General features: G+C 45.1%; 1 protein-coding gene across 7 annotated transcripts in view; it reads right to left on the reverse strand.

Annotated features, from left to right (window-relative positions):
* The window catches only part of ANO1 (anoctamin 1), a 135,516-nt gene that overhangs the window by 3,323 nt on the left and 104,332 nt on the right, over positions 1–27,861 (reverse strand). For 4 of the 7 annotated variants that reach the window (XM_069965205.1, XM_069965209.1, XM_069965210.1 and 1 more), the window contains 13 exons: positions 26,740–26,900; positions 20,377–20,459; positions 18,144–18,155; positions 17,646–17,717; positions 14,472–14,549; positions 8,440–8,514; positions 7,920–8,121; positions 7,519–7,630; positions 6,882–6,939; positions 6,537–6,637; positions 6,301–6,446; positions 5,132–5,284; positions 2,267–2,319 (listed from right to left, as the gene is read on the reverse strand). In XM_069965205.1, the coding sequence (XP_069821306.1) occupies positions 2,267–2,319; positions 5,132–5,284; positions 6,301–6,446; positions 6,537–6,637; positions 6,882–6,939; positions 7,519–7,630; positions 7,920–8,121; positions 8,440–8,514; positions 14,472–14,549; positions 17,646–17,717; positions 18,144–18,155; positions 20,377–20,459; positions 26,740–26,900 (1,306 nt within the window). The remainder of the gene's footprint in view (positions 1–2,266; positions 2,320–5,131; positions 5,285–6,300; positions 6,447–6,536; positions 6,638–6,881; positions 6,940–7,518; positions 7,631–7,919; positions 8,122–8,439; positions 8,515–14,471; positions 14,550–17,645; positions 17,718–18,143; positions 18,156–20,376; positions 20,460–26,739; positions 26,901–27,861) is intronic. The other 3 variants (XM_069965206.1, XM_069965207.1, XM_069965208.1) reach the window with 3 other exon arrangements.

Raw genomic sequence — 27,861 nt, forward strand, 5'->3', positions numbered from 1 at the left:
CCAGGTGAACCAGTCCAATACGGAGAGAAGATCAAGAGACAGGAGGAGAAAGTGAGCCAGTGCTAGGTCTTCCTCGTAAGAGTGCCAGTAGCTGAGACAGCTACAACTCCAAGCCAGTGAGGATAAGCATCACACGTGCCACATTGCATTCTAGGACCTGTTGGGCTTCAGGCCAGGCCTAGTTATCTGAACGTTACACCTTATATTGGTTGTCTCCTGCAGTTTTGGACATTGCAGAGCTTCGATAAGTGTTAGACACCCCATGAAGAGCTAACCAGTGTGAGAAAACCCCCTTAGTCAAACAGTCAGTCCATACAATTCTTTCCACTCTTTCCTGGAGACAGAAAAGGACAAGAGGTACCCCCACATCTCACTACAGATCTTGGGCTGCTCCCCTGCTCTGGTCAATGGCTACCAAACCATTAAGGTGTTTTGCACTTTGTGACCGAGAACTGTACATTTTCCGATAAAACCTGCGTATCCAGAGTTTCCTTCTGCACCTTAACACCAAGGGCACCCTAACTTGACGCATACACTGGGGCGTGCCCTGGGGAAGCCAAGACTATCAGGTACAGTTGATAAGGGCCCGCACTAGTCTGTGGGATCCATTGGGCCTACCTGACCGTGACTTGCTGTGGTGCTACAAGGCCCAGGCAGCATATCGATTCGGGTCCCCCTAACCGGCTTTCCTTCTGGGTGGTGACACAAAGATATCACGGGCCTAAGGTGTCACGGTTCTACTCCTTCAATAGTTTCACTCCTTGGCGTTTCCACATAATTCAGTTTTGGTGCTATAGGGGAATCAACCATTCACTAGTTCATAGCTGATTGCAGAAGGTCCAGGAAGGAAACCCTGATCATCAGCATATTGTCAGGGGATCGCTCTACCAATAAGGACTTGTCCAAAGCTCAATAACGTGAATTGATGTAACATGGAGGTTATTTCATTCAGGAAACCCTCCCCACTGTGTGCAGTAAGATAGAGACTTCCCTCCAGCTTTTACTCCAGTACTACCCGCAGTCAGAGGAGACTATGGAGAGCAGTATATCAGGAGGAGGAATGTAACAGCACAGATGGTGCCTCGGCTATGAAAACGTATCTGTTATATGGAGACACATGAAAGCGATATTGGGATATTTATGAACGTCTAGAGACAGAGGAGACCTTAAGAGGATGCACTTCATGGAGAAAGTCAGGGCCGACTATTTCTGACTGAAAACACCACTGGATGACGGCCTAATACGGACATTTACAACATGCTGAAAACCTGACTCCACACAAAGATGGTGTATGAAAACCCGCATAGACCGAGTCCTGTGATCAGGAAATAATAGAGATGCTACATGGAAGAGGACTGAAGCAGGTATAGCCGTTATTAGGTAAAAATGCATTATGTTCAAGAGCCAGTGACACAGTCAGGGCCAGATCAGTACTTATCAACTGCTGTATGTCATGCAGGAAGTGGTGTATTCTTTCCAGACTGACACAGTGCTCTCTGTTGCCACCTCTGTCCATGTCAGGAACTGTCTAGAGTAGCAGCAAATCCCCATAGAAAACCTCTCAGTTCCTGTTTTGGACAGAGGTTGCAGCAGAGAGCACTGTATCAGACTGGAAAGATTACATTACTTCCTGCAGCACATACAGCAGCTGATAATTACTGGAAGACTTGAGTTTTTAATAGAAGGAATTTACAAATCTATATAAGTTTCATAGTTTCTATATATTTGTTTTCCTCAGAGTACCCCTTTAAAAGGGTTATACAGTATATAGTAAGTAAAACAGTTGCTCAACTCCATTGATGTAAATGGGACTCAATACAATGTTTATTGAAGAAATCAGCCATTTTTTCTAATTCTGGATACCTCCCCCCCCCCCACACACACACAAGAAGGGCCTGGTTATGGTGGGTTTTGGGGGGGAACAAAATATGTAGCAACCTATTCTCCCTTTATCTTCAAGTTCGTATTGCAGCTCCGTATAACCAATGCCTTAGAGTATGTTCACATGGGCAAAAGAAGTTTCCAGGTCAAAAACCGTTGCCAATGTCCAAAACCCTGCCCCCATTGACTTAAACGGGGAAATGCGCAAAAAGGAACTAACATCACCTCCTCTCTGCTCAGTCCTGAAGTTCCCATTGAAGTCCCCTCCTCCCCACACTCCTCTGACACTCTTTTGCCCGTGTGAACGTACCCCCACAATTCTGCTGCACCTGCATGAGAAATGTTGACATGGACGGACAACGGACCACAACGTGACTTCACTTACGTTTATTATCACTGCAAGCTTCCCAATACCTCGCAGAATATTATACCAAATACCTGCAAAGAAACAGAGGCGCGGTTACTTATCAGAGCTCTATCGGCCTTCCCCAAGGACCTAGAAATTATAGTCTTTACTATATCATTTATTGGCAATTTCTGACACAAATTATAGGAGGTCAGTCGGGCCATGGCGGATCTGCTGCTCAGCCTGCCCAATTGTTTTTAGGAAGTGGCGTGAGTAACGGAAAACAGATATCTTTGCAGTGATGCAAATTAGGTCTTTTGGTGCAGGCCCAGTGCCCCCCAGTGCACCAGTATCTCCACCCTTGGGTGGCACAAGCCTTCTCTGTTCCCTCGGACCTGCCTTCTGTGTCAAGTCCAGCCCTGGCCTGGCTCTGCCCATGATGCGCGGTCTTTGAGCTCTATCTTTAGATCGGGTCATACGGCGCAGGCTCATACCCCACTGTATGCACCGATAAACAGACTGACACAGAAGGCGGGACTGAGGGAACAGAGAAGGCTTGCATCAAACTGGGGCAGAGACATCAGTGCACTGGGGGAGCTGGGCCCGCCTCCAGTGCGCCAAAATACCTAATTTGCATATTATGAGAACAGATGTCGTGAACCAGGTGACGGTTTAAAAAGGGGACCTCACCATCAAACTCAGGGCGATGGCGCCAATAAGGTTGTATGAAAAAATTATTAAGTGCATTAAAATTTTACATTCACTTAAAATATATTACTGTCGGACGCACGTCTCCAGTTTAGTGCGGCACAAAAGATGTGATCAGCTGAGGATCCAATCTTTCCCCGCTTCTCGGCTGATCACTGAGACTTTTACAAGCGATGATTATCGTCCAAAAGAGTTTTTTTTTTTTTTTTGCAACACTCCTCGCCCATAATCGGCCCAAGTAAAAGGCCCTTAAAAGGGGTTATCCAGCACTACAAAAACCATGGCCACTTTCTTCCAGAGACAGGATCCACTCTTTTCTCCAGTTGAGGTGCGGTTTGCAATAAAGTTCAATTCACTACAATGGAGTCACAAAGCCTGCATCCAAACTGGTGACAAGAGAGGGGCTGTCTCTGGAAGTGGCCCTGTTTTTGAAGCCCTGGATAACCCTTTTAAGATCCCTCTGTGGATCCCAACCAAAACCCCTACTCCGAGCTCACACGCTGAGCACATGGGCATCTACAGAGACCATTTCAGGTTGAGTAACATTCCAAGCATGACAATAGGTGTGGGTGGGTGCAAAGGTCAAGTTGACCCAATGGCAATGTATGCAGAGAACCAGTATAAGAAAAGATCTGACAGCTAGATCTGGGCAGCAGTTCTGGGACATGATGACATGCAAGGTGGGATGTGGTTTTTGCCACCCTGCGGGAGAACCAGCTAGGACACTGGGGCAGCTCTTGCATGAGAAATCCTAAGACACCCCTGTGCAGTGGCGTAGCTACCATGAAGGCAGACCACACGACTGCTATGGGGCTCGTGCGGCAGGGGGGCCCTGACACCTCCAGCCACAAGAACCCCACCTCCCCGATGCACATACTCACATGACCTGGCCATGTAAGTATGTATGTGCATCGGCAGTGTGGTGGGTGGGCTATGTGGGTGGTGGCTTGCAGTACAGGATTCATAGGGGCCCCGTAAAGCTTCTTGCTATGGGGCCCAATGAATCGTAGCTACACCCCTGCCCCTCCGGAATTCCCACTTAGAACCCTGTCAGCCAGTGCCCCAGAGGAGTCAAGACAGACAACTATTCCGGAAAATGTCTGATAAATCAGATACAAAAGTTGAGTTTGGGAAATACTTATCACTTCCCAGCCGTCATATGTCAAACATTAGTGATCCAGAATTTCATCTGGATTTATCAACAAGAATTATTTGCCCGGGACATAGGAGTTAACGCTACATTTGTTCAAGTAGTGCAGATCCTGGAGAACCAAAGTTTAACTTTGCAGAATGAGATGCTGTCTGATAACGTTACACTTTATTAATAGCCAGGAGTGTAAGTTACGTAAGTGCTGCATGTAGTTTACTCCATGTCAGAGGCCTAGCCAAGGGAGACAGTGACTGGGAACATTCCCCTGCAAAATGCTCTTTACAGGTTCCAGCTGGATGTTCCTCACCTCTAAGATGAGTATCTTCTAGTTGAAGAAATTACAACCCATAATGTTTCGGGCAGTTGCAAGGACGTACATTGCTCAGCTGACGGACTATAAAGTAACACTGTTGCCTTTGTTCGAAGGTTCACCCCAGAGAGAGAGAGTGGCTTTGGTGGGCATGAGGTCTGGGTGAAAGACCAAAACCGATTGGCCTATGCGAGGATAATGAGAGACAGGGGTGAAGAAACAAACTGGATCTTTGCCTAGCTACGACACTGTGTGGGTGACTACTTCTTGCTGCAATAGGTAGAGTATTCATCCAACTGTAGGAAAACTAAAAAGTTGGACTGGTACAAAGTGTTTAAGAGTCACCCATAGTAGATAGGAGCACAACTCGAGCATGCATCAGTCAGATTATTTGACATTTGAATACCGGTGGCCGAAGAAATTGGATGTATCCCAAGGGGGTCTGGGAAGACATGGATAAACCATAGTATTGTTATTAGTACACTAGTGTCGTCATCATCATTGGACACCAAACTCAACTTCTCACTTATCTGCAAAACACAGATACAGAGATCTGTCTGGTATCCATCTTCTGTCCACTACTCTTTGCCCAAATATCTCATTGGTGCCATTTTCTATGAACTTGGATATAATAGGACATCTGAAGCGTGATCAGTTGCCATTGGCACATCCCATCATCCCGTCAGATGGACCAGGTAAGAAACGTCCCTAAGCTTGCCATATTTCTAGGACTTACCAATGTCTTTAGCTCTGACGGCCACGGGTCTTCTGAGCTCAGTGATGAATTTCTTGGCGTCCAGTCTTATTTCAATGATGTTGTTCAGCAAAGCGAAGAGAGGAGCCAGAGGGAAGGAGGCCACAAACAAGGTGACAAATCCAAACTGGATAACTACAGAGAGGGACAAATAGAGATGGTGATGTGGGTGGAGATGATCTGGAGGAACTAGACAACTGAGACTTTGGGTATTAGGTGTTAGCGACAACAGGTTAAAATCATATCAAGTCATCCTCCTTTAAGGAGAATTACTCCTTATGAGCCTCAACTTACAAAATGCCATTGTTGATTTTCAAAACATGAAGTGTTCCGCGGAGTGTTGCATTGTGGGAGCCATAGACACTATTCTATGTACGGGCGGATTCCGCGTGCCGTCGAAAGAAGTGACATGTCAATTCTTTCGACGGAACGCGGAATCCGCCCGTGCACAGAATAGTGTCTATGGCACGGGCGTATATGCGCGCCGCCGCGTGCGGGGACGAGCGACGGAATACGCGGCTATTCCGTAGTGTGCACGCACCCTAAGAGTGCTGCATTTGATTACTGGTGGCTGAAGAAGTTGGATGCAGTCATAGGGAGTCCTGGAAAACATGGTTACAGCCTACGGCACGGGTAATGAAATGCTTCACTCAAGGTTCAGTCATCTCTACCAATGACCCACTGCCCCTATATTTTATCTATTACCAAGAGGCTAAAAAGGTTGTCTATATTGTTCAGCGGACCTGTCAAACTGTTCGCCTTTGAAAACGTTCTCCGAACACTCGGCATTTAATTCCCCATGGCTGCAGAAGTTGGATGCCATCCAAGGGAGCCCTGGAGCCCAAGGCTGTATCCATGTTTTCCTGACAGCCCTAAAGCGGCATCCAACAGCTTTAGGTGACGCAAGTCAAATACCGAATGTTCGGATCTGGATAACTAGCTGATTGACGAGGGGGTGAGCTCTTGGACCACTGCTTTTAAGAATGGCGGCTAAACGCCCCCCCCCCCCAAGTACACTGTTGCTCCATTTACTCAGGGAACATTTGACCTCAAGTTTTGTGATTGGTGGAGGTCCCAGTGGTCGGACCCCCATAAATCAGCTTCCTGTGAAAATAACTTTTAATCTTAGAATCTTAGAACATCTCACATACTCATTTCCATATACTCTGGTGTAAGTCCGGCAAAAGGTTCCAGGTCATAATCTAGTTCGTAACGTTGCTTCCTCTTCATGTGCTCCTCGTGATCCATGTAGGTCTGTCTCCTTGACTTTAAGTATCTGATCAGCTTTTTCATCTTCCTAGAAAGAACAGAGAGAGATGTTCAGAACGCTGTCTGGGAGGAGCCCAAGAACACCTGTATGGATAACACCAGGTATCAGAACACTCACGGGATTCCTATCTCGAAGAGATTGTTCTGGATCAGCTGTTTTCCCAACATGATGATGCTCAGTTGGATGCAAAGCTCCATTAGACAGCCACCGGGGGCGCACTGTGAAGAACATGCATATTTATAGGTAGGAAATACATAATTCAGCCTGTACAGCACTTGCTGCTCTCAATGCCAAGGCTGAACATCTTCTGGCTTCCAGAAAGCATCACACTATTCAGCTGATGCCGCTGGACTAGACCAGCTGCCCATGTAATTCCATTCCACTCCAGTTCTTGGGCATTCCTGATCCTATCAGCCCAGCAGCTGATGCCTCTGTACGCCTTAGGTCTCTAGGGATACGTACCTCTTCCATTCTGAAAGAGCCAAAAATGTATAGGTAGTCCCCTGGACGTCCAACGAACCTGGCAATAGGAGAAAAAACAGGTTCCTTTAGTTCTCTTACCTCCATTTGTACAAAATGTCAATGGACATGTGTTCTCCAACCTCTTGCAAAATTACAACTCCCATCGAAGGCTGTTGGGGTATCATGGGAGTTGTGGCTTTTTAATTTTTTAATTTTTTACAGCTAATTGATGACACGCTAATTGATATTGGTATTCCAATGTTCTGATCATTAAAGGTCACCCGAGGCATCTTATCTGGTCAATAATGTAGATTTGCACGGTGAACATTAATGTGAATAATTGTCGTGGTGAGTTCAACAGAATGGGAGCTGCTCTTTGATAACAGTTCTTCACTATGGTTCTTAGAGTGGTCCCGAGTGGTGGACCACCCCTTTATGGTGATCATATTAGAACACGTCTTTTTGACAACCTCTTTAACCCAGAATTCCCTAATAGTATATCTGAAAGTTTGTTTTCTCTACCAGACAAATACTAATCCCTGCCATTCAAGGCAGCAGACATGTTTCTGGACTTCCCTCTGGTAATCCCAACGTACATCATTTTATACCAAGAGTGCAACAGTAATACTTAACTTACCGACCCTTGAAGAAAGCCACGTAAAAGATGGGTGTGTAAGCATTGACAAACTTCAGAAGGAAAGCCTTGAATATCAAGCGTTCTTCAAAAGTCTTGTCAGTTTTTGGAACCTCTGTCAAGAACAAAATGAATGGGTCGGATGAAGTGTTGGGGAACCTGAAGCCAATATTTATAAATAGTACTCACATGGTCTAATAATGTAGAAGCCTCCAACCTTGCAAACTACATTTCCCAGCATGCTCTGACAGCTACAGGCTTTCAAAGCTCGTTGGGAATAGCTCTACAACAGTTGGAGAAATCTAGTAGCGTCTTGCATACGATAGAAAAAATTTTTACATTTCTGTTCAAGTTCTTTGAAGGTGAAGAAAAGTTAAAGAAAGTGACTTCACACAAAAACTTACCAATCTGGGTCAGCCATCTTGCTATGCAGCCATAAACCTCATCCAAAATCAGAATCACCACCAAGTTAATGATCACAGCAGTAGCGGTCACAGTTACCCTGACATTAGCGCGGGCTGAGGGATTGGAACTCATGGCTAACGCAGCCGCGGTGGAGACTCGATATACGATGACGCCAAAGACGATGGCAAACGTCAAACCAATCTGGTAAAAGGGAACCAGGCAAACATTAGAAAAGTACACATTTTAGCTTCCAAGATCCACAAGAGTGTGTCAGATCAATCACATGACCGATCCCAGTGGTGCCCAATGAACCCCATTGATTCATCATTGCTTTGACGGTAAGAATAGTGATACGTGCAAGAATTGCTGGTAGAGCCTCATTTATATGGTCCCATGTATCAATCAAAGACCACGTCCTTGATCTTCAAACAAGCCTATTGGAAAGCCTTGGACACCCAACACTAACCAATATTAAGGGATATCCTCATCACATGACCTATCGGGGATGTAGCCACTTACCATGAAGATGATGCCGACCAAGTTGGTAACATAGGCAGGAACTCTGTCCCTCCATGTCAGCTTTTCCTTTTCAGTCTAAAATGGGTTGGAGAAAAAAGAAAAATCACTACAGCATCGGGTAGAAAGTGCAAGGGGTGGAAGACGTCTTAATGTGAGAACACACACACAAGACGGATAAAGCTTTGATGAAACCACAGTCACACAGGTGTCAGTGTCTGGAGGTCACACATCTGTTTTGTGATGTACAAGGGAACCCAGTGTTGCTTGGTGGAACCTAAAGATACTATTACTACTTCTACAAGTTCTCTTTATCAGATTTGGTAGAACTTGGATTCTCCAGAGTGACAAAACGATCTAACAGTGGCTCCCCAGTCGAGATTACAACTCTAAGCATACTGCTTGTTGGGTTTTTCCAACAGGTTGGAAACCAAGGTGCTAAAGATTCGTTACGGGCAGCTTATGGTTGAGGGTCTGGTTCTACACCAACTAAAGGGCCATCAGTTGCATTGAGTTGACAATTTGTGATGCTAGTAAATTTGATTTGTTAGGAGATGTTTTATTGACATAGCTGGGAGCATTCTACCTATAGCTGGCCATAGGCCACTTCAAAATTGTTCAAAAATATTGAAAATGTCCTCAAAAGTTCTTAAAATTTAATTCTACATTTAAAGGGCTTATGGTTTAGAAAACCCATCCCTTCACCCTTAGGTCATTCTAAATAAAAAGAAATGTAGGTCTCACATTCTGGAGGACCTGGCCTCCTGAAAAAAGCCCAGCGATTAAAGTTGTAACTGGTTAATGCTTTACTTCCCCTGTGGGGGTGCTATAGGATATACAACGTATCTTACAGTCATTCCTCATTCCCAAAGATGGCGGAAAAAAATAAGTGTCGATCAGATCTGTTCTGTCTATGCACTTACACATAAATGAGCAGGCATGGCACATCACCATTATTGTATTGGACTAGGGATGCACGATGCACCGAAATATCGATACTACTATCGATATTTCGGGCAAAAAAACCGTTCGATACCAGGATTTCCTGGTATCGAAACTTTAAGTTAAGCTGAGAACACGGTGGGCGGCTAGCTGAGCGCCGGCCGTGTTCTCTATGTGCCTCCCCCTGCCCCCTGCAGTCTCCTCCTCTGCTCTCCCTCCCTCCGCTCCCATTGGCGCCAATTTCAAATAGCCGGCACTTAGCTATTGCTAGTGGCGGCTATTTAAGTGTATAGATGCCGCTGTCACACTGACAGCGGCATCTGACCCCTCCTGAGCCCGCTCCATATACAGCGGGGGTCGGCTACTGTGTGTAACAGACCCCCGCTGCTGGTGTCTCTCTGATAACAGAGTCCGGCTCCGCCAGACTCTGTTATCAGAGAGATGATTTATGCCGAGGAGCCGGAGCTGCACGGAGGAGAGCGGCTGGAGAGGGAGAGCGGGAGAGGAGGACGGAGGAGAAGGCTGGAGGGAGAGCGGGATGTCCGGGAGAGAGGATGGAGGAGAAGGCTGGAGGGAGAGCGGGATGTCCGGGAGAGGAGCCGGAGCTCCACAGAAGAGAGCGGGAGGTCACGGAGAGAGGAGGACGGAGAAGGCTGGAGGTGGGGAGGATGAAGAGGGAGAGCGGGAGAGGAGGACGGAGGAGAAGGCTGGAGGGAGAGCGGGATGTCCGGGAGAGAGGACGGAGGAGAAGGCTGGAGGGAGAGCGGGATGTCCGGGAGAGAGGACGGAGGAGAAGGCTGGAGGGAGAGCGGGAGGTCCGGGAGAGAGGACGGAGCAGAAGGCTGGAGGGAGAGCGGGAGGTCCGGGAGAGAGGACGGAGCAGAAGGCTGGAGGGAGAGCGGGAGGTCCGGGAGAGGAGCCGGAGCTGCACAGAAGAGAGCGGGAGGTCACGGAGAGAGGAGGACGGAGAAGGCTGGAGGTGGGGAGGATGAAGAGGGAGAGCGGGGGTCTGTGAGATCCGGGGGAAGTGCAGCACCTGTGAGGATCCAGCCGGCTGGCAGGTGGGGGAGGTGGCCGGGACTGAGAGGAGCAGATAAGATCGGCTGTAGTGTGTGGGATCCTGTGTAACCTCCTCTTCTCTTCCTCCGCAATCTTGGTAACTGGTGCAGCAGAGCTGTCTTAGTGGTGGGTGGTGCAGGAGAGCTGTCTTAGTGGTGGGTGGTGCAGGAGAGCTGTCTTAGTGGTGGGTGGTGCAGGAGAGCTGTCTTAGTGATAGCTGATGTAGCAGAGCTGTCTTAGTGATAGCTGATGTAGCAGAGCTGTCTTAGTGATAGCTGATGTAGCAGAGCTGTCTTAGTGATAGCTGATGTAGCAGAGCTGTCTTAGTGATAGCTGATGTAGCAGAGCTGTCTTAGTGATAGCTGATGTAGCAGAGCTGTCTTAGTGATAGCTGATGCAGCAGAGCTGTCTTAGTGATAGCTGATGCAGCAGAGCTGTCTTAGTGATAGCTGATGCAGCAGAGCTGTCTTAGCGATAGCTGATGCAGCAGAGCTGTCTTAGTGATAGCTGATGCAGCAGAGCTGTCTTAGTGATAGCTGATGCAGCAGAGCTGTCTTAGTGATAGCTGATGCAGCAGAGCTGTCTTAGTGATAGCTGATGCAGCAGAGCTGTCTTAGTGATAGCTGATGCAGCAGAGCTGTCTTAGTGATAGCTGATGCAGCAGAGCTGTCTTAGTGATAGCTGATGCAGCAGAGCTGTCTTAGTGATAGCTGATGCAGCAGAGCTGTCTTAGTGATAGCTGATGCAGCAGAGCTGTCTTAGTGATAGCTGATGCAGCAGAGCTGTCTTAGTGATAGCTGATGCAGCAGAGCTGTCTTAGTGATAGCTGATGCAGCAGAGCTGTCTTAGTGATAGCTGATGCAGCAGAGCTGTCTTAGTGATAGCTGATGCAGCAGAGCTGTCTTAGTGATAGCTGATGCAGCAGAGCTGTCTTAGTGATAGCTGATGCAGCAGAGCTGTCTTAGTGATAGCTGATGCAGCAGAGCTGTCTTAGTGATAGCTGATGCAGCAGAGCTGTCTTAGTGATAGCTGATGCAGCAGAGCTGTCTTAGTGATAGCTGATGCAGCAGAGCTGTCTTAGTGATAGCTGATGCAGCAGAGCTGTCTTAGTGATAGCTGATGCAGCAGAGCTGTCTTAGTGATAGCTGATGCAGCAGAGCTGTCTTAGTGATAGCTGATGCAGCAGAGCTGTCTTAGTGATAGCTGATGCAGCAGAGCTGTCTTAGTGATAGCTGATGCAGCAGAGCTGTCTTAGTGATAGCTGATGCAGCAGAGCTGTCTTAGTGATAGCTGATGCAGCAGAGCTGTCTTAGTGATAGCTGATGCAGCAGAGCTGTCTTAGTGATAGCTGATGCAGCAGAGCTGTCTTAGTGATAGCTGATGCAGCAGAGCTGTCTTAGTGATAGCTGATGCAGCAGAGCTGTCTTAGTGATAGCTGATGCAGCAGAGCTGTCTTAGTGATAGCTGATGCAGCAGAGCTGTCTTAGTGATAGCTGATGCAGCAGAGCTGTCTTAGTGATAGCTGATGCAGCAGAGCTGTCTTAGTGATAGCTGATGCAGCAGAGCTGTCTTAGTGATAGCTGATGCAGCAGAGCTGTCTTAGTGATAGCTGATGCAGCAGAGCTGTCTTAGTGATAGCTGATGCAGCAGAGCTGTCTTAGTGATAGCTGATGCAGCAGAGCTGTCTTAGTGATAGCTGATGCAGCAGAGCTGTCTTAGTGATAGCTGATGCAGCAGAGCTGTCTTAGTGATAGCTGATGCAGCAGAGCTGTCTTAGTGATAGCTGATGCAGCAGAGCTGTCTTAGTGATAGCTGATGCAGCAGAGCTGTCTTAGTGATAGCTGATGCAGCAGAGCTGTCTTAGTGATAGCTGATGCAGCAGAGCTGTCTTAGTGATAGCTGATGCAGCAGAGCTGTCTTAGTGATAGCTGATGCAGCAGAGCTGTCTTAGTGATAGCTGATGCAGCAGAGCTGTCTTAGTGATAGCTGATGCAGCAGAGCTGTCTTAGTGATAGCTGATGCAGCAGAGCTGTCTTAGTGATAGCTGATGCAGCAGAGCTGTCTTAGTGATAGCTGATGCAGCAGAGCTGTCTTAGTGATAGCTGATGCAGCAGAGCTGTCTTAGTGATAGCTGATGCAGCAGAGCTGTCTTAGTGATAGCTGATGCAGCAGAGCTGTCTTAGTGATAGCTGATGCAGCAGAGCTGTCTTAGTGATAGCTGATGCAGCAGAGCTGTCTTAGTGATAGCTGATGCAGCAGAGCTGTCTTAGTGATAGCTGATGCAGCAGAGCTGTCTTAGTGATAGCTGATGCAGCAGAGCTGTCTTAGTGATAGCTGATGCAGCAGAGCTGTCTTAGTGATAGCTGATGCAGCAGAGCTGTCTTAGTGATAGCTGATGCAGCAGAGCTGTCTTAGTGATAGCTGATGCAGCAGAGCTGTCTTAGTGATAGCTGATGCAGCAGAGCTGTCTTAGTGATAGCTGATGCAGCAGAGCTGTCTTAGTGATAGCTGATGCAGCAGAGCTGTCTTAGTGATAGCTGATGCAGCAGAGCTGTCTTAGTGATAGCTGATGCAGCAGAGCTGTCTTAGTGATAGCTGATGCAGCAGAGCTGTCTTAGTGATAGCTGATGCAGCAGAGCTGTCTTAGTGATAGCTGATGCAGCAGAGCTGTCTTAGTGATAGCTGATGCAGCAGAGCTGTCTTAGTGATAGCTGATGTAGCAGAGCTGTCTTAGTGATAGCTGATGCAGCAGAGCTGTCTTAGTGATAGCTGATGTAGCAGAGCTGTCTTAGTGATAGCTGATGTAGCAGAGCTGTCTTAGTGATAGCTGATGTAGCAGAGCTGTCTTAGTGATAGCTGATGTAGCAGAGCTGTCTTAGTGATAGCTGATGTAGCAGAGCTGTCTTAGTGATAGCTGATGTAGCAGAGCTGTCTTAGTGATAGCTGATGTAGCAGAGCTGTCTTAGTGATAGCTGATGTAGCAGAGCTGTCTTAGTGATAGCTGATGTAGCAGAGCTGTCTTAGTGATAGCTGATGTAGCAGAGCTGTCTTAGTGATAGCTGATGTAGCAGAGCTGTCTTAGTGATATCGGATGTAGCAGAGCTGTCTTAGTGATAGCTGATGTAGCAGAGCTGTCTTAGTGATAGCTGATGCAGCAGAGCTGTCTTAGTGATAGCTGATGCAGCAGAGCTGTCTTAGTGATAGCTGATGCAGCAGAGCTGTCTTAGTGATAGCTGATGCAGCAGAGCTGTCTTAGTGATAGCTGATGCAGCAGAGCTGTCTTAGTGATAGCTGATGCAGCAGAGCTGTCTTAGTGATAGCTGATGCAGCAGAGCTGTCTTAGTGATAGCTGATGCAGCAGAGCTGTCTTAGTGATATCGGATGTAGCAGAGCTGTCTTAGACAGATATCACTAACTTTATTTTTAACACAATAAAATAAAAATAGGCCAAATATTGGTATCACTGTAATAGTGCAGGGGTATTATATTTCTACCATTTTTTTTTTTTTCTTTTATACTTTACTAAGTATCGAACTGGTATTGAGTATCGAAATAAAAAAGTTAGTATCGGTATCGAACTCAAAATTCTGGTATCGTGACATCACTATATTGGACCTCAGTTATGTCAATAGGTCTCCGTTAGCAATGGGAGTCAGAAATGAGCCATATTAATGGGGTTATAATCATGCACATGACAAGTCAACACTAGACTGGTCCCCTCATACATGGTGCTGCATGCTCACAAACATAAAAAACACAGAACGACGAGCAGCCATGCATTAACTGGACGATGGTGATGACTGAAAATGGAAGATGAGGTGATGATAAAATAAAATAAAAACAAACAAACAAAAAAAAGCAGCCTGAGGGGATCATTAGCTATGAGCCGTAGGCCTCAGGACTCGTTTGCCTTAGCCTGGCATTGGGAAGGTTCCTGCTCTCGCAATCATCCCCTCAGTATGCCGAACACAGTAAACCATGGTGTCTTCTCAGAAAACCATTTCTTAACCCTGGAAATTGGGTATAACATGTACCAATTTCACCCCAGCCATGGCTGTCATAACTCTCTGCCTCCACTTGTTTGTGTTCTCCTCGGGAACAGGCGGGTGCTTCTGAAGGCATTTGAAGGAAACAAAAAGGACAAGAGGACCATGCGATAGTGTTATAAAGCATCGATCAATCAGCGGCAACGGATGAGATACTATGTATGTGTGCACTGCCCCTACGCATCACAGGCAAAGCTAGGAACTCTATACACTACAGCCCAAAGGTCAATCTGACATTACTCTACTCTTGCCGACCCCATCTCTGGTCAAGTCTACAGAAGTCACAACTTAAGTGCCAGGTCTTGTGAGATGGCCTACACGTTTTCCAAGAACCCAACTTGCTAGATCAGCTCAACATAACCTTTTAGCAGCGACAGAAGCCCATGAGATGCTTCAACACTAGAGAGGAGTGTGACTCAAGTATGCTCAAATCCCATCTTTCCTGGTAAATACAGATGCTCGAGTCACGCTCATCTCTACCGAACACCAGTATGGAACTACTAAGTAAAAGAAAGATAATGTAGAAATACCTGACTGGCCTACATAGAATTAAATCTACGTTCAATCAAAATCTGAAAATATACTTCCTAAAGGAACACACTGTGCAGAATGTATTCACCATGTTATTGCAGATTCAGGCTCTTCGGGGGCGGGGCATGAGACAGATACCATACAGTTTTTTTTTATCCGCCTCCACGGAGCAGCCCTAGGCAATGACATGGGATTGACCAGAATGTTTCTTCCACTGGAACCTAATACAGTGAATGACCATTTAAGAAGACCACCCTTTAACTAAACTGTTCACCCTACCACATTATGCATAGTGAATGCCACCCCTCTATAGGAACACTTTAAAGTGCAAATTTGGGTGGATAAAAGGTTATCATATAGTCTGAGGCCTCAAAAATATAGAGATACCCAATTCCAAAGATGTATGGCATACAAGAGTTACATAGGTGGAAAGCTTTGCCCTTTGAGGTCTAGCCACATGTGGCCAACTTTGGGGTCAAATAGGTGTGGATATATGGATCCAACCCTGATGGGAGTGCTGGAGGCAACCAACTTTTATTGTTATTTTTTTTTTGGCCTCCTATATCATAGGCTGACATAAGACATGGCAGCACACCTATGTATGATCTGGTATAGTTGACTGCCAGCATGGTCACTGCATATACCTCCTAATCCAGTGCTGGATCATATGGTTGGAGAGCCATAAGACGGGACCCCCTCACCTATCATTTATATCCCAGAGGCCAGTGATGGTCGGGGCAGTTGCACACGCTCATTCCATGTCATTTAGATATAGCAGTAAGGAAGCCGAAGATGGAAGAGAATTATTAACCACTTACACTTCACAGAGAAAAAGTCATCATCAGACTATAAGGGAGAACGCAGGAGATCTGGTGCAGAAATGTCTATAATCCATCCCATTTGTCTGAATAGGATATTTCTGCAGGTTCCCTATGGATTTCTGCAAACCTCATTCACACAGATGGGACAGCGACAAATTACCGTATTGTTATAGGTTCCTGCGTACGAGTGAAGGTTAGTAACATGCCACTAATCTACATATGAAGAACATGGAGCAGGCCAGGTACACAGCATGGTAATAAGAGATGCAAGAGGACAATGGGACCATTTCCTTCACTTACAGGTAACCTGACCCCGCTGTGTGGATCAGATTGAACAGCCATTGTATACAGATGGATGCTGCACAAACACTGTCATACAGAGCAGGAACGTGACTGGCTACGGATCGTGTTACAGGACGTACGGCTGAGAACAACTAAAGGGCCAACACCGTGTGACTGCAAATTACATGATTTATTTATGGCCAGGCAATGAACGATCATCACCTTATCAAGTCTAAAAGATTGCAGTCAAATATCCGTATATCCGTGTATCATGCTCAGAGCTGCAGACATGGGCTGATAACTCATAGGGAGATAAATAAAAATACCTGTCTCTTAGCTGAAGACTGCTTGCAAGGTTATAAAATCATGTTTTCCTCCCAAGCTTAAGTGTCCTAGAGGCCGTGCTGAGCTGTGGCATGTAGGCCTCCTCTCCCCCTGCTGTGCATGACTGATGTAGGGCTCGATGTTAGACATTTAGGGAGGAGGGATGCATGCTGTTGCTCAGCACAGACTCTAGGACACTTTTTTTTTTTTTTTGCAGAAATCAATAGTACAGGCGATTTTAAGAAACTTTGTAATTGGGTTTATTAGGCAAATATGCCATTATCTGCATTCAAAAAGACTTTCCCCAGCCCCCCCTCCCTCCTCTCTCTCATTCACTGCTCATTATCAGGAAATCTCAACTCTTTTACATCAGTCGAGCCCTGTGTAACCTATGGAGAGGGGAGGGAGGAGATTAGTCGCCAGCATAGAGCAGAGAACAAAGGATTACACAGTGGGAGCTGTGTAAAAGCCGGTATTCAGAGGTCAGTGCTGACTGTCAGAGGAGATAGCAGGTGATGTAGCTGTAAATTAACTCTTTGTTGTCCTGTTTTGGTGCCTCATCTCCCTCAGCCCCTTCATAAGAGAACCATGAAGACAGAGGGGAGAGCTTCAAACTGCTTTCTCATCTCAGCTAATAAACCCACTTACAAAGTTTCTTAAAATCGCCTGTGCTATTGATTTCTGCAAAAATAATTTAAACGACAGTGACACTTTAAGCTTAGAAGGAAAACATGATTTTATAACCTTGCAAACAGTCACCAGCTAAGAGACGGGTATCATTTGTTTTATCGGCTCATATCTTCAACTCTAAAACACAATATAGAGATTCGCTTTAAATGATAAAATCCCTTTAAGTATGTATGGAGCCTCCAGATTCAAAAAAAGATCTGCTGTAATAAAAGTGATTACACCAATACAACTCATTTGCTATCCATAGTATAGGTGATGCTGTTAGGACCCTCATCGATTACAAGAACGAGGGTCCCAATTCCCCCTCTGACTAAAGGGGGGCCAGACATGCCCATAGATTATAACAAAGCGTGCACCTCTGTATTCAAAATGGGCATGGGACCCCCTTTCTTGTAATCTGATCAGAGGACGTACAACGGCTGGGACCCCCACTGATCAGACATCACCTAGGCTAGAACTCTATATAATTGTAATGACCCAGTAATATCCATAACACACTGAGCGCCCTCCATACCTCTTTGCGCCGTTGATCCTTCTTCAGCGATTTCTGGAGGACTTTAGCCTCATACTCGGCTCTGGGGTGGTCCTGTAGGAAATAAAGAGAATATAAGACATTGGTGGAGCTGCACCCCTCCACCAGATGAGGCTCCTCATCAGGATTTCAGCGGAGATCTCAAGGCACAGGCAGGCTGTGAAGGAAGCCGATCAATACATACAATGGTGTAGTGTATTGCCATCTGCTGACATACAGTGCTGCGAAACGCGGATTGTGATTTGTGACGGGTGCAACGGAAAAAAAACGGCCAGCCATAGGGCGGAGACAAGACAGGGTGCAACATGGTCATTGGATTTGGTGCGATCAGCAACAGGACAGTGACGGAAACGCATGACACACATACATTGAGGCCTTGGCTGGACAGCGCAGGAATTTGAGTGATTTAAAGGGGAAGTGCAAAAGGAAACTTGCTAAAGAAAGAAGATCGAAAATAGATTAATAAATGAGAGTTCAAACCTTGACTGTGCCCTTCAGGATACAAGAACACAACACACAGAGGGGAAAAAACAAAAGATTCGGATTAATATGGCTTCCAGGAGAGGTCATGGTTAGTGCTTGGGGTACGGCAGATGGTAGGCCCCAATGGGATACGATAAGCACACCTAATACTACAACACATGAGGAACATGGACTGGGAGGTCCATTACCGAGTCACGTATGATTGACAACAGGGAAACCAATATGAAGACACAGGTGTATACATCTACAATACCAACATATATACAGAAATCTACACATACTGTACATGCAATGCATAATAGATTTAAAGGGATTATCCAGGCTTACAAAAACAAGTCTGCGCCACTCTTGTCCTTAGTTGGGGTGTTGGTTTGCAGCTCAGTTCCATTGAAGTGAATGGAGCTGAAATGTAATACTACACACAACCTTAGGACAGGGGTGGCGCTGGTTTTGAAAAAAAAAAAAAAACGGTGCTTTTCTAACCCTGGATAATCCCTTTAACTTTGTACTAGGATAGGTAAGGGCAGAGGTCTCCAGCTGCTTCATAACTACAACTCCTGGCATTACTTGACAACAGAAATTTCTTTAAGGGTTTTTTCCAAGTTCTGAGAAGTAGAGTTCTTACTGCTGGGAGTTCCTTGTCCCCTGAGTGAGTATGGTCAGTGGTTGGGTAGGGTCAGTGGTTGGGTAGGGTCAGTGGCTGGGTAGGGTCAGTGGCTGGGTAGGGTCAGTGGCTGGGTAGGGTCAGTGGAGTTCCATTTATATACTATGGGAATGTTTAAGATAGCAGAGTATAGCACTTGACCATCTTCGGAAGTGCCATAGCGAATAAATGGAGCCTGTTCATTGGGGACATGGTAAGCGGTCCCAGCAGTTGGACCCCTGATTATCAGCATACCCTTTATCATCCTGTGGATAGGTGATAATTGAGAACCTTTGCATGGTGAAGGTTAATGGCTTGGTGGTGCCCTGCAGTTATGGGCCATTTTACATGGCAATGAGAGTTACTGGAAACGCTTATTTGGCGGATAACAGCCAGTGTGATCAGCTGAGGAGCAGGAAAACGCTCGCTCATCGACTGATCACATTTTTGCAGCTTAATAAAATCACTGTTAAGGGCCACACATAACCCTATCTAAACAGTGGATGTGCGGCCATTAGCAATATATTTAAATGGCTGCACGAATGATACAGAGGTCCTTTGTGTGGCCCAGCTGATCAATTGTGTCATGTAAAGGTACTGCAAGCCCCGGACGGCTGAAGATTGCTTTGTCTAAAAGGAGCCTAGGACATTCATGTCAAACCTGCAGCCCTCCAGATGTTGCAAAACTTTGGCTGTCCAGGCATGATGGGTATTGTAGTTTTGCAACAGTTTGCGGGTTTACAGCTTTGGCATCTGTGATCTACGGGATTTGTCCACCAGCCAACCTCCATAACAGACCTGACCGCTGTGTTATCATAAGACATCATGTAATTTACCGATATCTTCACCAGTATAATATACCATTGCTATAGTGACTATTACCAGTAACTACAATGTTTCCTCCGTTTCAGCTTTGCACATGGTGGATGATGGATCCTTCCTATTGTAGAACTCTGCTGCGTCATTAACATCAATGGGATAAATAATACATCTAAGAGCTGCAGATGGTAATGTATGAGACTATTACTGGGAGGAAAGATAGGGAGCCGCAGCCAAATATCCGCTGGATTACATAGAATACAATCCAGCAGATATTTGGATCATATATGTATATATCATATAATATTATATATAATATATAATTATTCATAATTAGACTTTATCCACCCTGACAAAAAAAAAAAAAAAAGGAAGAAGGATTACATCTTGGTCACAATGGACCTCCTCCAAACCCTTTAAATGAATTTCTTATCACTTCTTTATGACTTAGGCTGGGTTCACACTAATTTTTTGCAGTCCGTTTTTTTTCCACCAATCCCAAAAATTAAAGTAATTGTCTAGAATTAAAAAAACATGGCTGCTTTCTTCCAGAAACAGCGCCGCTCTGGTCCTCATTCTGGTTGTGGTATTGCGGACCAGTTGTGAAGTGAATAGAGCTAAATTGTAATACCACACACAACCTGAGGACAGGGGTGGTGCTGTTTTTTTGCAAAAATGTATTCTAATTCTGGATACCCCTTTATGGAAGAACTAGAAAAACTCAGCTCCTTCCTGCCATTTTACAAGGATTAGGATGTTCTTACTCACCTCTTCTTCTTCAAAACCGGTCAGGTCCCATCTATAGTTGAGTCTCATCTGTCGCCTTTTCCAGTGCTCCATGAATGTGGCAGCTGTAACACAAGGAGAACCCCGCATGTTATTCAGTTATCAGACCCCCCACAATAGGCTGACCCTCAATCACTTTCCAGGTTTTGCTACAGGCCTTATTTTTATTGTGTATGATGACAATATTAAGTCTTATAAAGCTGGTAACACAGGATCACTACATGTCATATGGAAAATGCAGCTTCTCCTCCTCATCTCAGAGCATGCTCACTAGTCCTTAAAGGGGCTTTCTGCACAATATTTATTGATAACCTAGCCTGGGGACTGGTATTTATAGCAGATCAGCGCAATATCACCACTAATAGCGCGCAATACACTGTGAAACAGCAGGAAGCAGACAGCGCTGTACATTGTATAGTGGTCATTCTGAGTTACTGCAGCTCAGCACTTATTTACTTGAGTTGCAGTAACCTAGCACGGCCACTACACACTGTACAGAGCTGTCTGCTCTGTTTTACTGTGTATAACGTGTTGCAGCTCTGACTGCCAGGTGTCAGCCTATCCAGGTCATCAATTAATTCTGCCCAGAAAACCCCTTTAAGCCAATCACTTATGTTCTGTATTGAGTAAAATAGATGACGGAAATATGGACTTTCTATCATATATTACATAGCGTATTGCTAATAGACATTAGCCCTTACTAATAGACTATAGACTAATATATCTATATATCTATACTTCCACTATATAAAAGGCACAGGCAAACATCCTATAGAAACTACAGTACATAAACATACTGTAAGTACACCCACACAGATATTATATCCTATGAGGCAATGACTGTCCGTATGTAACACACAGCGAGGAGATTACATCAGAACGTCCCCGCGGGGAGCATCTCATGTTATGTGGAAGCCCCAGGGACTGATCTGTAACACGCATGGCTTCATTATTATAATAACCAGCCACATTATAGGATCCTCATTGTGTGACGCTACTGACCATACAGAACCCAGGTCTATGCAGTGATAGTTCTACAGTCACCCACCACCATAGAGAGTCATACATAGGTGACCGGATAATAATTTCATTGCATTGTCCACAGAGCCCGACTATAGGGAGGCCCCAGGGCTTCCACCATCTGGAGGCAATAGGGAATGGGAATGTGTGGAGTCATTCACTTTATTCTTTTCTTCTTCTCTCCATTGAATTTTCTTTTGAGGGCACTATGAGGGAGGCCTATTACTAAACGGGGACTAATGATATAGTCGGGGCACTATTACTAGTGAGGGCAGTCTGTAGGAGTATTAAAGCACTATTACTGATGGAGCACTCTGGGGGAGTAATTACTTTTAGGGCACTACTATGACACTATGGTGGGCACTATGGTAGAGCATTATGACACTATGGTGGGCACTATGGGGGAGCATTATGACACTATGGTGGGCTCTATAGGGGAGCATTATGACACTATGGTGAGCACTATGGGGGAGCATTATGACACTATGGTGGGCACTATGGGGGAGCATTATGACACTATGGTGGGTTCTATGGGGGAGCATTATGACACTATGGTGGGCACTATGGGGAAGCATTATGACACTATGGAGGCCCTATGGGGGAGCATTATGACACTATGGTGGGCACTATGGGGGAGCATTATGACACTATGGTGGGCATTATGACACTATGGTGGGCTCTATGGGGGAGCATTATGACACTATGGTGAGCACTATGGGGGAGCATTATGACACTGGTGGGCACTATGGGGGAGCATTATGACACTATGGTGGGCACTATGGGGGAGCATTATGGCACTATGGTGGGCACTATGGGGGAGCATTATGACACTATGGTGGGCACTATGGGGGAGCATTATGACACTATGGTGGGCACTATGGGGGAGCATTATGACACTATGTTGGGCACTATGGGGGAACATTATGACACTATGGTGGGCACTATGGGGGAGCATTATGACACTATGGTGGGCACTATGGGGGAGCATTATGACACTATGGAGGCCTTATGGGGGAGCATTATGACACTATGGTGGGCACTATGGGGGAGCATTATGACACTATGGTGGGCACTATGGGGGAGCTTTATGACACTATGGTGGGCACTATGGGGGAGCATTATGACTCTATGGAAGCCTTATGGGGGAGCATTATGGCACTATGGCAGGCACTAAAGGACAATATTACGACTTTGGGGGGACTACTGCCACTATAAGGGCACTATTACTAATGCGAGCACTAGAGATGAGCAAACCTCAAGCACTTTCAGGTTCATCTGAACCTAAACTCTCAGCATTGGATTATTGGAGGCTGAAGTAGTCCTGGAAAACATAGATACAGCCTATGGCCGATATGATGTAAAGAGTTCAGGTTTGGACAAAGGTAAACATATACTAGAGGTTCACTCATCCCTAGCGGGCACTCAAGGTGAATTTTACTACTATGCAGGAGTATTACTTCTATAGGGGACCTATTACCAAAAAGGGCACTCAAGGGGAACATTACTACTAGTGGGGCACTATAGCTAATGGATGAACTCAGGGAGAGTATTACTACTATTCAGGCACTGTTAAGACAATCTAGAGGAGTTTTATTATAATTGACTATATATGATAGATAGATAGATAGATAGATAGATAGATAGGAGATAATAGATAGATAGATAGATAGATAGATAGATAGATAGGAGATAATAGATAGATAGATAGATAGATAGATAGATAGGAGATAATAGATAGATAGATAGATATGGATAGAGATAGATAGATAGATAGATAGATAGATAGATAGATAGATAGATAGATAATAGATAGATGGATAGATATAATCTATCTAACACTGGTGGGGACACCCCGGTGGAGTAATAGTACTACTGGGACACTAATGGGAGCATTATTAATTCAGGACCACTATGGCTGGTACTAAAACTAATGGAGCTACCTTGGGAAGCAATGTCACAATGGTTGACCCCATTGGGGGGAACTATTACTAATGGTGGCACTCTGGGGGAGAAACAGTGTTGGCACTATGGCGGCCAGACTTAGTTTTGTGGGAACTGTTGAGGGCATCCTGATTGTCACAGTCTTTTGGTACACTCTAAAATTGGGATTGGCCCCCAATACCCTTAAAGGGGTTATTCAGCAAACATGTTTTTCTTTCAAATTAACTGGTTTCAGAAAGTTGTATAGATTTGTATTATTTTTCTATTTAAAAATCTCCAGTCTTCCAGTACTTATCAGCTACTGTATGTCCTGCAGGAAGTGGTGTATTCCTTCCAGTCTGACACAGTGCTCTCTGCTGCCACCTCTGTCCATATCAGGAACTGTCCAGAGCAGGAGCAAATCCCCATAGAAAACGTCTCCTGCTCTGGACAGTTCCTGACCTGGACAGAGGTGGCAGCAGAGAGCACTGTATAAAACACACCACTTCTTGCAGGACATACAGCAGCTGGAAGATTTTGAAATAGAAGTAAATTACAAATCTATATAACTTTCTGAAACCAGTTGATTTGAAAGAAAAAGAATTTTGATGGAGTACCCCTTTAATGCTGCTCTCATTGACTTCTAATACAGGGATCTGTACTGTTGTATAGTCAGTGTACAGGAGGTGTTAGCAGCCAACCAGGAACCCAGTGTAAATGTTTATCTGACATTATTTAGAGGGGAGCGTATCACGGCCGGGGGATTTGCACTTGGCAGGAACAACCTTACTCTCTATGACCTGGAGATCCAGATACGCTTGTCTAAAGTCGCACCGCTTACAAGTTGCTAAATTAATTCAGGAAACGTCCGACTTCCCAGCTCCATCCTTCACCGCGGTGACACCAATGTATTTACACAGAGACCGATTTATTTAACTTTGAAGAAAACATGACGTGTTCTAAATGTAACTAATCCAAACATAATAAATGCTTTGTTACCGCCTCTGCTTCTGGCTTTGTTGAGATTTAAAATTTTTCATGTACTTTAACCCTTTAAATACCATTCAGACTGCATTTCATTCCTGGTTTATTATAAAGTATTGAAAAAAAAACAAAAAAAAAAACTTTACGGTCAAAATCTCCAGATTTCCAGTACTTATCAGCTGCTGTATGTCCTGCAGGAAGTGGTGTATTCTTTCCAGTCTGACACGGTGCTCTCTGCTGCCACCTCTGTCCATGTCAGGAACTGTCCAGATCAGTAAGAAATCCCCCATAGAAATCCTTTCCTGCTCTGGACAGTTCCTGACATGGACAGAGGTGGCAGCAGAGAACACTGCGTTAGACTGGAAAGAATACACCCCTTCCTGCAGGACATACAGCAGCTGATATGTACTGGAAGGCTTGAGATTTTTTTTTAATAGGAGTAAATTACAAATCTATATAGCTTTCTAAAACCAAGTACCAGAGTACCCCTTTAAAGGGGTTGGTAAAGATAGTAAAATAGTTCAGTGTACAGTAATACTATAGGTACTCACTATATATACTGACAGCAGCTGCCTGTGTACCTCTTAGAGGCAAAATCAAACTCCCCTCCTCCAGGCTGTGCTGTCCTGCTCTGTGGTGGTTCTGTCCATAATATGGCTGACATATGGAGCATACCACGCCCCCCAGAGTGCACCACTGAGCCTGTAAATGTCTATGGAGGACACTGGGGGGTGGGGCATGGTCACATGCTCCTCCATGTCAGCCATATTATGGACAGAACCACCACAGAGCAGGACAGCACAGCCTGGGGGAGGGGAGTTTGATTTTGCCTCTATAGTGAGTACTATTACTAATACTGTACACTGAGCTATTTTACTATAAAGTGGCCAACCCCTTTAAAGAAGCACCTGCAGATTTATCTATATGTGGTTGGCTTTCCGTCACAAATCTGCTATGTACCTACCAAACGTCAAAGCGCACCCTTAAGATGATAGAGATTATATATATATATATATATATATATATATATATATATATATATATATACGCACACAGACTCCAGCTATCCTTGTGTGCCATGCACTAGTGGTTCTCAAAGGAAATGTGACTCAGATCTGGCTGGGAACAGCTCTTTAGCATATGGCAAACACAGTAATTGTTATAGAGGCAACTCCATAGGGAACCTATAATCTCCGGGGGGATACACTGGGAACTAAATACTAACAGATGTGCCTTTTCTTCCACATATTACATATTCAGCTTTAAAAAAAACTTTAATATACAGAATAAAAATACATTTTTTGACGCCAAAATAAGAAGTCCTGTAGGGATAAGGGAGGCCGGGGAGTGGGGACCGGGGGAGAAGATTCCCTCGACGCTGTCCTGGAAGAGGACGTAGATTTCAGAACATGAGAATCGCAAAGAGATGGGATATCTTCCGGCAGCTGGGACGCTTTCTCAGATGAAAACAAAACTTTAACCTCCGCTACTTATTTAATAGATGGCCTCCAGCCAAAATGATGTAACGCCCCACCATGGGGATGGAGGCACTGCTGCTGCCGGGGCTGTATATGGACAATGCGGCACTATCAGTCTGTTGTGTCATTTAACAATATGTCAGGCTGCAGCCTGTGTGTATAGGAGACTACAGTTCCCATCATGCACTGCTGAATCTTTGCTGTTGCAAAACTACAGTTCCCATCATAAACGTGCAGCACTTTGTCAAATTGGCGTGGCCTAGAGTGTCTGTGCCCTAGGCCTGCACTGCCTCTCCGTCCCTCCTCCCCATCATTAGGAATGCCCTGGGCAGTATTTTTCCTATTCATCACTTGTCTGAACACTGCACATGTGCTGGATTGTTAAGGCACCTGTGCAGTGTTTAGACAAGTGATTATTAGGAGAAATCCTAATAACCAAAGATTGTGGGTACAGAGTCGTGTTAAGAAAAACCGCAATTTGGAGGTTCAAACCTGTCCTGACAATGTGCCGCTCACAGCAAGTGCAGGACCTGTCACATGTTATCTATGTTCTCCATTTTAAAATGTTCCTGTCACTTTAAAAACTTTTAACACAACATTAGTTTTAAAGGGTTGGGGTCTGAGCGTTTAGACCTCCACCAATCATTTGATAGAATTGGGAGAAGCATGTGGCTGAACGCTTCTGTGCTTGGCTCGCTGCAATCTCTATTTCATTGCAGGAGACAAGCCCTATAGACTAACAATAGAGCCCTTCTCCTTCAGCGAGCTGCGGAGAGAAGCGTTTAGTTGTGCACTTCTGTCTATCATCTGAACGCCCAGATACTGGCCAATTAAAACTTTTGACATGTCAAAAATTTTTCTTAAAGTGACAGTACCCATTTAAAGAACCCTGCAGCTGTGCGAGCAGGATGTGTATTCCCAGTATAATAAACAATGTTCTCACCCCATAGAGCCATGAAGACAGAGAAGAAGACTGTGGCTGGGTTGTCGAAGAGATGACTGGCACGGGCTGTGGCACAGGCAGAGCTGATCTTCCAGTAGTTACAGGTCTTGTCACATAATGGGCACATGGTGATATTGTTCCGCTGGTCACACATCTCCATGCTGAGAAAAGATGGAGGAGGATGGAAACTTAGAACATACATTGTGTATATAAGAGGATTAGAGGCTCCATCTATAGAGCACCATGATTATAAACAGATGGATCTTCACGTTATTATAACTCCATGACTTCAATATTAGGGATATGCACTTTGCTTTATGAGCAGGGTCTCCTTTTAACACATACTTGACCACGCGTCTTAAAGGGGAATTCCAACAAAATTGTTTTTCTTTGGTGTCAGAAACATATATAGTCTTGTAACTTACTTCTATTTAAAAATCTTAAGTTTTCCAGTACTTATTAGCTGCTGCATGTGCTGCAGGAAGTGTTGTATTATTTCCAGTCTGACACAGTGCTCTCTGCTGCCACCTCTTTCCGTGTCAGAAACTGTCCAGAGCAGGAGAGGTTTTCTATGGGGATTTGCTACTGGCAGCAGAGAGCACTGTGTCAGACTGGAAAGAATACACCACTTCCTGCAGGACATACAGCAGCTGATAAGTACTGGAAGACTAGAGATTTTTAAATAGAAGTAAATTAGAAATCTATATAACTTTCTGACACAAGCTGATCTGAAAGAAAAAAAAATTGATGAAGTACCCCTTGCAAACTTCCTCCATATTAGTTCTCCCGACTGTGAATGGTTTGTATATTCTTCACCCTATGACCCCCATAAAGCATACTCCATGTCCTGTCATCCTCATTTTATTAGTTTACCATAACCATCTCCTGCTCCGGCTCCTATCCCTGTCTGTATGATGTGTAATGCCAGGATGGAGGTTTGTGTCCTCGCCTTGTCAGTGCGGAGTGCTCCTAGGTTATAGTACTAACAATGCTGCTTTAATTTCTCTTGGCGCCTGTGTCAAGTTTATGTCTTCCATTCTGTTTTCACATTGTCTTGTTAGCATTAGAGGATGGGTTATAGTAAGTTTTGTTGAGCGCTCTCAAGTAATGCAGTGCATTAGG

The sequence above is a fragment of the Dendropsophus ebraccatus genome, chromosome 4 (assembly GCF_027789765.1).
Source record: "Dendropsophus ebraccatus isolate aDenEbr1 chromosome 4, aDenEbr1.pat, whole genome shotgun sequence".
Taxonomy (NCBI): Eukaryota; Metazoa; Chordata; class Amphibia; order Anura; family Hylidae; genus Dendropsophus; species Dendropsophus ebraccatus.